This window comes from Labeo rohita, chromosome 7 (genome assembly GCF_022985175.1).
Source record: "Labeo rohita strain BAU-BD-2019 chromosome 7, IGBB_LRoh.1.0, whole genome shotgun sequence".
Classification (NCBI taxonomy): domain Eukaryota; kingdom Metazoa; phylum Chordata; class Actinopteri; order Cypriniformes; family Cyprinidae; genus Labeo; species Labeo rohita.
Window position 1 is genome coordinate 18,316,357 of NC_066875.1, and position 11,095 is coordinate 18,327,451.

General features: G+C 35.4%; 1 protein-coding gene across 5 annotated transcripts; it reads left to right on the forward strand.

The window, feature by feature from the left end:
• The first annotated feature begins 730 nt into the window (after nt 1–730).
• prc1b (protein regulator of cytokinesis 1b) lies at nt 731–9,598 on the forward strand. 5 transcript variants are annotated; one of them, XM_051115207.1, is made up of 15 exons: nt 731–854; nt 1,365–1,497; nt 1,583–1,705; nt 2,426–2,659; nt 2,752–2,922; nt 2,997–3,146; nt 3,292–3,439; nt 3,526–3,662; nt 4,645–4,740; nt 5,339–5,485; nt 5,660–5,770; nt 6,048–6,155; nt 6,278–6,442; nt 7,207–7,238; nt 9,143–9,598. In XM_051115207.1, exons 1-14 carry the CDS (start codon nt 844–846, stop codon nt 7,231–7,233), a joined length of 1,761 nt encoding a protein of 586 aa, XP_050971164.1. In that variant the 5' UTR covers nt 731–843; the 3' UTR covers nt 7,234–7,238; nt 9,143–9,598. The 5 variants fall into 5 exon arrangements, with proteins under 5 accessions (XP_050971164.1, XP_050971162.1, XP_050971163.1 ...); XM_051115205.1 differs by lacking the exon at nt 7,207–7,238; XM_051115206.1 differs by lacking the exon at nt 7,207–7,238 and having other exon boundaries at nt 6,281–6,442.
• Nucleotides 9,599–11,095: the final 1,497 nt, after the last annotated feature.

Genomic DNA, 11,095 nt, shown 5'->3' on the forward strand with positions numbered 1-11,095 from the left:
AATACATTTTAAATGTTACAAAAGATTTCTAATTCAGATGAATGCTGCTCTTCTGAATTTTCTATTCATCAACGAAACCTGAAAAAACAAAACTCAGCTGGTTTTAACATAAGAGTAATACATGTTTTTTTTTATTAAAAGCTGCAAATCTGAATATTAGAATGATTTCTGAAGGGTCATGTGACTGGAGTAATGATGCTAAAAATTCAGCTTTGAAATCACTGTAATAAATAACATTTTAAAATATATATAAATAGAAAGCTGTTATTTTAAATAGTGAAAATATTTCAAAATTTTGGATTTAAATAAATGCAGGCTTGGTAAGAAGAGACTTCTTTAAACATTAAAAATTTATTTTAATATTATTGTTCAAAAACTTTTGACTGGTTATTAAATCTATTATAAATTTAATCTAGCTTGAAAAGCAGCTAGTTTTAAGCCAACCAAATGTCGCAATGGAAAAGCTCACAAAAAATACAAAATAATACAGACGTGAAATATAAATAGTGCAGAAAACAGAAATACAAGATATAAATGATATAAATGGTAAAACAGGCCATTATATTGTTGAACAATTACTTACTTGTTGATATCATTCATAAAAAAGGAGTGGTCGTTTAAAACAGTTTCTGAGGTCATGGTGGAACAATCCGCCTGTTTGACACATTCTCACACATGCGCAGAAGAGCTGGAAACAGCCAATCAGACGAGCGGCGCTGTTTTGATGCATATTTTGAATCAGACAGAAACGGTTACGCGCACGATCGGAGTGCGAGAACTGTACAGTCAATTATTCCTGTATAAAATACAAATAAACAGCGAAAGTCTTGTATTGGGGCGAGGATGAGGAAGAGGTGAGTATGTTCGCTGATATGTTATAATTTTGGCGTGTTTATATACGAATGCGGACACAGATTTAACGTTAAGCATGTGTGTCATTTGATCAAAATACAGTTTGAGCCGTAACGTTAGCTTGTTTTGAAAATGACATTAACATTATGTGAATCCACACATGCGATTATTACATGTAATTTAACTTTTGAGATCCATGCAGCTCGTACTGCTATTGACAGATAGCAGGTGATCGCAGTTCATGGGTGGGTGTTTATGTAATGTCATAGCAAACATTGCTGAGTAAAGCAGTTTATGTGCATTCACTTAATGAATACATGACAATATATGAAAACGTTTCATCATCGCACAATTTTTTTAAGTAGATAACTAATGGTGGTGTAACTTGGTGTAAAATGCTACTAATAAACGTAATCACTGGTGGATAATATTTGTAAGTAACGTTATATATCTGTCAAAGAATAGATGTTTATCAACAATGTATTTTCTGCTCTTTCTGTCAATGATTTTAGTGAGGTGATTGCTGCAGAATCAGTGGCATGTCTGAATAAAGCTCTCTGCCATCTAAAAGACATCTGGGAGGAAATTGGCATCCCTGAGGATCAGCGATTAGAAAGAACAAATGTGGTTAAGAATCATGTCAAAGTGAGTGTTGCGTGTACTTGTGCAATGTCTGGTGAGCCCATGAAAGCATGCTTTCAGTGATAAACTAACAAAACTTGTATTTTAGAGTCTTCTGGACATGATGATTGCAGAGGAAGAGAGTCTGCGGAAACGTCTGATGACCAGTATTGAGAAGTGTCAAAAAGAGCTGAGTAAATTGTGCTTGGAACTGCAGCTTCCCCCATTTCAAGTTAGTATTTACTCCGGATACAAACTTTAGATGACACCCCGGTAGCCATCTGCTCGACCAGATTATGTTAACATGTATTCCCTGATGAAATGGGAAATTTGGGAGGGATATATCAAGGGGAAAAAAGATTAGAACCAAGATTTTTTTTTATGTTTTTGAAAGACTGCATTTATTTGATCAAAAATACAGTAAAACAGATATACTGTATACTATCAATGTTAAAAAACAGTTGTTTAGATTAATATTTTTGTGATAACTGTGATACATTTTTTTTCAGGACTCTTTGATAAATAGAAAGAAAAAATAAAACATTTATTTTATTTTTGACTATATCACAGTTTCCACAAAAAAATCAAGCAGCACAACTGTTTTCAGCATTGGTAATAGAAATGTTTTCTGAGCACCAAATCAGCATATTAGAATGATTTCTGAAGGATCATGTGATGCTGAGGAAAATTCAGCTTTGTCATCACAGGAATAAATTGAGTTTTAACAATTAAATAGAAAAAAGTTATTTTGAATTATAATATTATTCACAATATAACTGTTTTTACTGTATTACTGAGCATTAATGATTCCAAACTTTTGACTAGTGGAAAATGGCTTCATAGCTAATAGACTAAAAGCCGCATAACTTTAATTTTTTTTTTTTTGTATGTGGTCCCTACAGAATGAAGAAAAACATTTTTTTTTTGTATTTCTGGTTCATAATCATTTTAGGAGGACAAAAGTAACACTATGCTACAGCAGGAAAAAGACCTCCGGTCTCATGTTGAAGTGATGCTAAAGGAGAAAAATCAGAGAATGCAAGCACTCAAAGCCTTAACTGAGCAGGATCAGGATCTCTGTGACCTTCTTTGCTTGCAGCCGTTTTCTATCTCTCCTGGGTCTGTTCCGTCCCTGGAACAGCTGGAGAAATTCCGTCAACACATCTCCACTCTCACTGCTGAGAAAGTAGGATAAAAAGTCTTTGTTTTAAACGTCTCAGTAATTTCTTGAAGTATTTTGTTCAGTTTGATATACACTGTTTTTATGTAAATTTTAAGGAACGAAGACACAATGAATTTGTCACATTGAAGAAGCAGATAATACTCTGCATGGACGATCTGGATCAGTTGCCTGAAACTAGTTTTGAAAAGGATGTCGTATGTGAAGATGAAGAGAGTTTTTGCTTGTCTACAGAAAACATTGATTCACTCAAAGTCCTTCTTCACCAGGTACAACATAAGGTCAATCTGACATACCATAAACATTGTTAAGCAATTATATAATACAGTATTTATCGTTTTAGCTGGAGAGCAGAAAAGCAGAGAATGAAAGTGTCTGCAGCTCTTATCGGGAGAAGATCCATGAACTATGGGAAAGGTTGCAGATTCCACAGGAAGAGCGTGATGCAATTTCTGAACACATGACCCTGTCGAAGAAAAGAAATATGCAAGCTGTTAGTAACTTTTTACTTCTATGAAAAACACATTTTACATATTTTTTTTCCCCTTACCTCAGTTACAAAATGTTGCATTAAGTAAATGTTCCAACCATTGTATTGAACGTAGAAGATTAAATTTTGTTATGTCCTCTACTGTCAGTTACAAGCTGAGGTCAAACGTCTTGAGGAACTGAAGATTAAAAATATTCAGAATGTTACCGAGGCCATTCGGAATGAGATCGCAGTGTTCTGGGATAAGTGCTTTTACAGCGCTGACCAACGGCAAGCTTTTGTGCCCTATTACGATGGTGAGTTGTAATTACACTGTTGACTGTTCAAAATCTGCCTGTCTTTTGTGATGATATAAAGGTTTAAAGATTGCTTTTTCTCTCAGATGATTTCAGTGAGGAACTCCTGAGCTTACATGATGCAGAAATAGTGCGGCTTAAACAGTATTATGAGGATCATAAAGATCTTTTTGAAGGTGTTCACAAGTGGGAGGAAAGCTGGAGACTTTTCTTAGAGCTTGAAGTAAGTTGAAAATATTCATCATATATTATCATATATATATGCAGTTGAGGTCAAAAGTTTACATACACATTGCAGAATCTGCAAAATGTTAATTATTTAGCACAATAAGAGGGATCATGCAAAATGCATGTTTTTTTTTTAATTTAGTACTGACCTGAGTAAGATTTTTCACATAAAAGATGTTTATGTTTAGTCCACAAGACAAAAAATAGTTGAATTTTTAAAAATGACCCCATTCAAAAGTTTATATATGCGCTTGATTCTTAATACTTTGTTGTTACCTGAATGATCCACAGCTGTTGTTTTTTGTTTTTAAAGTGTTGGTTTTTCATGAGTTTCATGTTTTTCAGCATTTTTGTGAATTTGAACTCTTTCCAACAGTGACTGTATGATTCTGAGATCCATCTTTCACACTGAGAACAACTGAGGGACTCATATGCAACTACTGCAGAAGGTTTAAACCCTCACTGATGCTCCAGAAGGAAACACAATGCATTAAGGGCAAGGGGGTGAAAACATTTTGAATTTGAAGATCAGGGTAAATTTAACTCATTTTGTCTTCTGGGAAACATGTATCTATCTTCTGTAGCTTCTAAAGGGCAGTAGTAAATAAAAAAAAATATGATATTTAGGCAAAATAAGAAAAATGTACACATCTTCATCCTGTTCAAAAGTTTACACCCCTGGCTCTTAATGCATAATTTTTCCCTTCTGGTGCATCAGTGAGCGTTTGAACCTTCTGTAATAGTTGCATATATGAGTCCATCCGTTTTATAAAGTCAACTATTATGTTGTCTTGTGGGCTATATGTAAACATCTTTTATGTGAAAGATCTTATTTAGGTCAGTACTACATAAAAAAAACATGCTTTTTGTATGATCCCTCTTACTTTGTAAAATATTTAACATTTTGTAGAATCTGCAAGGTAAATATATGACTTCAACTATGTATTCATCACCTAAAACTGTACGTTTTGTGGTAGGAAAAGGCCAAAGATCCAACCAGATTCACCAACAGAGGAGGAAACCTTCTAAAGGAGGAGAAGCAACGGGCTGATCTGGTCAAAGGTCTCCCCAAGGTAAATATCAAACGTGTTTATATATATGCACTACTATACAAAATTTTGGGGTCAGTGAGATTGCAGTGATTTTTTTTTTTTGTAGTTAAATAATATAAATATATATTAAGTAAATAAATAAATTAATTCATCAAGGATGCATTAAACTGAAGATTCTTAACATTGTTTCAGCGATTTCTAATTTAAAATAAATGTTCTTTTGAACTTTAAAAAATTAATCATGGTTTCTACAAAAATATTAAATAGGATAGGTTAATATTAAATAGGTTTTCAGCATTGACATTAATAGAAATGCTTCTTGAGCAGCAAGTCAGCATATTAGAATAATTTCTAAAGGATCATATGACACTGAAAACTGGAGTAAAATGGAGTAATGCTACTTAAAATACAGCTTTGCTATTACAGGAATAAATGACATTTATTCAATTAATGACAATATATTAAAAAGAATATTATTGTTTTTACTGTATTTTTTATCAAATAACAGCAGTTTTGGTGAGCATAAGGGACTTTATAAACCTTTCCAACCCCTTACTTAGGAACGATGATTTGTTGTGTTATAAGGTTAGCCAGCAGTAATTGTGTGTCTCTCATTTAGCTTGAGAAGAAGCTGAAGGCTGAGATTGAACAGTGGGAACATGAACAGAACAGAGAGTTCCAGGTGAATGGTCAGAAGTTCATGCAGTTTGTTACTGATCAATGGGAGACGTACCGGCTGGAGAAAGAGCGGGAAAAACAGGAGCGGGTATGTATTTCAGTTTTCAGGAATATACTTGTACTCCAGAGCCGTCAATTAAGTCAGCAAATTTGCTGAGTCGTTTGTATTTATGAATTATGCATTACTAGAAAATGACCAGTTGAAAACCTTGAGTAAGATTTAATATTGATAGGTTTTAATAATACAAGAACTGTCATGCAGCAACTAAAGAAGAGCAAACAGACAGAGGAGGACATGGTCTATGGCACTGTAATCCGGACACCGACTAAACGAAGATTTCTAGGCAGCACAACACCTTGTAAAGCTCGAAAGGTAAGTACTATTGGATTTTATTTTTCTGATTAAGACAGCTGAATTGATGTGAAACCCTGTTCACAACCCATTTTACCTGTAATGTGTCATATTTCTGAATAAAAAAAGAGTATTGCAATATAAAACATGCAAGACAGGACTTGATTTTACCCGTTGGGAATTTATTGGGTTGTAAAAAGTGGGTGTTCATGTTGATTTTATGCTCAATAAACACCTTGATGCACAATACATTAATGAATGCATGGCTGTTTCAGTATTAACTCTGGCTTTTCCTCAGCTAAACGCTACCTCCAGTACTGGCACTTCTAACAGCACTATCCGATCTGTCTTTGGTGGTACTGTCTGTCATTCTCCTGTATCGCGTCCTCCAATTTCGGCAAGCAAGGTCAGTGCACGGCCGTAACAGCACCATTGTTTTCAAGCTTTTAATTAACTAATCTGCCCATTCCTTTACTGATTGACTAAGTTAATGTGTTACTTCTTTCCTTACATGTTTTCCTTTCAAAGCAGGGTAATGTCAAGACTCCAGGCCATGGCAAACCTCCTCATCAAGGTTTGCAAGAACGCAATAAGGAGAATATCTGTCATGTACCTGGGATGACGAAGGTACCAGCTAGTCCACAGCGTAACTTCAGCATTAACTCTGTCGCAAGCACCTATTCAGAATTTCAGGTAAACTCTTCATCTTCTCCATCAGTAACTCACAGTCTGGTCAAAGAGAGCAAGAGTTTGAACTAAATTGTGTTTTAAAGGAATAGCTCACCCAAAAATTTAAATTTGCTGAAAATGTACTCACCCACAGGCCATCCAAGATGTAGATGACTTTGTTTCTTTATCAGAACTAATTTGGAAAAAAATTAGCATTACGTCACTTGCTCACCAATGGATCCTCTGCACTGAATGGGTGCCATCAGAATGAGAGTCCAAACAGCTGATAAAAACATCACAGTAATCCACATAACTCCAGTCAATCAAGTAACATCTTGATGAAAAAGCTGTTTAATAAACAAATCCATCATTAAGATGCTTTTAACTTGAAACTAACATTCAAGTACTCTATCTGTGAAATTGCTTTCTCCAGTCAAAAAGTTGTCTCATCTGAATCAGGAGAGAAAAATGCACCCTTTACAAGAGACAAAACATGATGGACTGGAGTCATGTGGGTTGTTGTGATGATTTTATCAGCTGTTTGTATTCTCATTCTGACGGCACCCATTCACTGCAGAGGATCCATTGGTGAGCGATTCATGTAATGCTAAGTTTAACCAAATCTGGTTTGATGAAGAAACAAACTCCTCTATATCTTGGATGGCCTGGGAGTAAATTGATTTTCAGCAACGGGGGTGAACTATTCCTTTAAGGATATGAGTGTATAGATGCCTATTTAAAAATTGCATATACTGGCATGCTAATAAAAAAAAAACTTGTTTCTAAAGGAAGCTGTCAAGCCTGAATCCATATAATCAAGGTTTGTTAGATACTTATTTTGAAACATAAATTATGCCTATTTAACTGTATGGTTAAACACGCTGCTTAAACACTCTTTGATTGGCTAACACTGTTTTGTTTATCTTGTACTGTGTAATAAAACTAACACTTTTATGAAGTTTATAGGGATAATAAGCAGTCAGATGATAATTATTGATAAATAACCTCTTTAGGGGGTGATCAAAACCGACGAGAGGGTGTTCGCTGCAGAGCCAAATGAGAGGAGCTGGAGCTCTAGCTCCCCCTCGCTGGATGTAATGGGTGGAGGTAGACACCCCAACCACACCCTAACCCTACCCCTTACGCTATCGCTAAACATAACTCCACCTATTTAGTTCCACAGAGGTGGAGCTGGACATTCAGAGAAGGGGAGCTGGAGGTCATTTGGCTCTGCAGGGAGCACTAATTGAAACAGACAGGTTTCTGTATTACCCTAAAGGGCAGGGGTCACCTAACTCGGCCTTGGAGGGCCAATGTCCTGCAAAGTTTGACTCTCAACAGACCTGTGTGGAAGTTTCAAGTGTACCTAGTAAGACCTTGATTACCTGGTTCAGGTGTGTTTGATTAGGGGTGGAGCTAAACTCTGCAGGACACCGGCCCTCCAGGACCAAGTTTGGTGACCCCTGCTGAAGGGGTTTGTGATTGGCTGACTGTACATTGTTACATGAATACTTGCCAGATTATATCTAATATAGTTGCATTCTCACTTGACTTTTGGATTTTAATTTAAACAGCACATGCAAGTGGGACACTGGTTGATTTTCATAATTTTATATAAACAAATGCATCACTAGGCATTTGTGGTTTTTGTATAATATTTGATTAGTTGCTCTTTTACATCCTCTTGGCCTCTCTTTGAGCTGGACTGTTTTTTCCTAACCAAATCTTCTAACCAACACTATCTCTATTTTACAAATCCAGTAATGCCTGACTGCCTTTATTTGTCACTTTGTTCAGCTACAGCATATGATTGTTTTTATACTGTATTCTAGGCTGTAAATACAGTGGTGGCCAAAATGATTAGAACAGTAGTATTTTCACCAGTTAAAATTGGTTTTCAGTCAGTTATTTCTATCTTTTGCTGTATTGTGTTAGTAGGAAATATCAGTTTACATTTCCAAACATTCATTTTGCCATTAATTGTAATAATTCAGTGAGATTTTTGTTTGCACAAGGAGTCTGACAACAGCCAGTGCTCCACACCAAGATCTAATCTCATCATCATCCAGTCTGTCTGGTATGACATGAAGAAATAAAACAAACTGAGACCGACTAAATCCGGAAGAACTGTGGCAACGTCTCCAAGATGCTTCAAGAAACCTGAAAAACTATGCGCAAAGTGCACCTAGGGCGAAAGCTGCTTTAAACGCAAAAGGTGGTCACACCAAATGTTGATTTAATTTAGTTAATAGATGCTAAATGATATAGAAAATCTATTTATGACAGTACTGTAGCTTTGCAGGCAGGTTTCTTGAAGCATCTTGGAGACGTTGCCACAGTTCTTCTAGATTTAGTCTGTCTCAGTTTGCTCTGTTTTTTCATGTCATTCCAGGCCGAATGAATGATGATAAGATCAGATCTCTGTGTGAAGCACTGGCTGTTGTCAGACTCCTTGTGCAAACAAAAATCTCACTGAAATATTACAACTAATGGCAAAATTAATTTTGGAAATGTAAACTGATGTTTCCTACTGACACACTACAGCAAAAGATAAAAAATAACTGACTTATAACCATTTTTAGCTGGTGAAAGTACTAGTGTTCTAATCATTTTGGCCACTACTGTATATCCAGTTTATATTATGAATAACCTTATTTCATATCAATGTTCAGATATATATTTACAAGTCAAAATGTCTCTTAATCTGTCATTTTCTTGTCACAGCGAGATCTCTCCAAGTCATCTAAAACCAAACACGTACCTGAAATCCTGAACTCAACCATCATTCAGCTTTAAACTCTACTACTGCCTGCAACACTTTGTGCTATTAGGACTGAGATCTTTAGATGATGGCTTATGGGTTCTTGTTCTTTATAGCTGTAGCTATGCATTTTATATGTAAATGAAGGTAATATATTTAAATGTCTCTTCATGGGATTCTGCATGTACGTTCACTTTAACACTAGGACAAGCACTGCTTTATTTGTACTTGTATTGTAACAAATGAATGTGCGTTTTAATGTTACAACTACTCAGCTGTCCCTAACAAATTAAGACTAAAAAAAGTGTAGCTATTTGTCATTATTGGCAACAAATCACAGTGTATTTTATGGTATGTTTTGCACAATGTAAAAAAAACTTTATTGCATTCTTTATTGTATTGGCAATTCACTACATAAAAGTTCGCCTTTGAACAATATGTGAGTCCTGTCATCATCTAGTCAAACTATATCTTCTGTTTTGAATATACAGTGCCATCCACTAATATTGGCACCCTTGGTAAATATGAGCAAAGATGGCTATGAAAATTAATCTGCTTTGTTTATCTTTATGATCTTACATTTAAAAAATTCACAAAATGCTAACCTTTCATTGAAGTAAAACAATTAAAAGTGGGGGGAAACTTACGTTATGAAAAAAATGTTTTTCTCATATGCATGTTATGCATGTTGGGCACAATTATTGGCACCCTTAGAGATTATAATGAGTAAAATATCTCTAAAGTATATTCCCATTCATATTTGCATTTATTTAGCACACTAGAATGACTAGGAGTATGATATTGTCCAGCAATAACTTCCTGTTTCACAGGATTATAAATATGAGGAGCACGAAGGCCAAATTTCCTTAATCATCCATCACAAGGAATAAAACCAAATAATATAGTTCTGATGTGCAGAACAAGATCACAAAATAGAAAGTGGTTGTAAGAAAAGAGCTAAAGCATTGAAAATCCCAGTTTCCATCATTAGGACAATAATTAAGAATTCCAATCAACTAAAGATGTTACAAATCTGCCTGGAAAAGGATGTGTGTCTATATCGTCCTAATGCATGGTGAGGAGGAGAGTTTAAGTGTCCAAAGACTCTCCAAGGATCACAGTAGGAGAATTGCAGAGATTAGTTGAGTCTTGGGGCCAAAAGACTAAAAAAAAAATTCAAACAGCGCTGTCACCACATGTTGTTCAGGAGGGTTTTAAGAAAAATCCTCCTTGCTCATCCAAAAACAAACTCCAGCATATTCAGTTGTCAGACACAACTTGAACTTCAAACTGGCTTCTGTGGTCAGATGAAACTAAAAAAAGAGCTTTCTGGCAGCAAACACTCAAGATAGGTTTGGTACAAAAAGTACCCCATGCCCACGGTTAAATATACTGCTGGATCTTTAATGTTGTGGGCTTATTTTCCTGCCAGAGGTCCTGAACATCTTGTTCAGATACATGGCACCATGGATTCTAGCAAATACCAACAGATAAAAAATGTAAACCTGACTGCACCTGTTAGAAGTTCTATAATGAGCTGTTGGATCTTCCATCAGGACAGTGATCCAAATCAAACATCAAAATCAACACAAAAATGAAGAGAAGAAGCACCAGCATGGAGCTGGGAAACTAAAGGATCTGAAGAGTTTCTGTATGAAGGAATGGTCTCTGATCTCTTGTCAGGTGTTCTCCAAACTCTTCAGGCATTAAAGAAGAAAACACAGAGCTGTTATCTTGAATAAAGGACATTGCAATAATTGGGTGCCAATAATTGTGGTCAACATGAACTACAGAAAAACATTTATTTCATAAAGAGATTTTCCCCCTGCTTTCCATGGTTTTACTTAAACGACAGGTTAGAATATTGTGAATTTTTTGAATGAAAGATTAAAAGGATAAACAATGCAGATTTATTC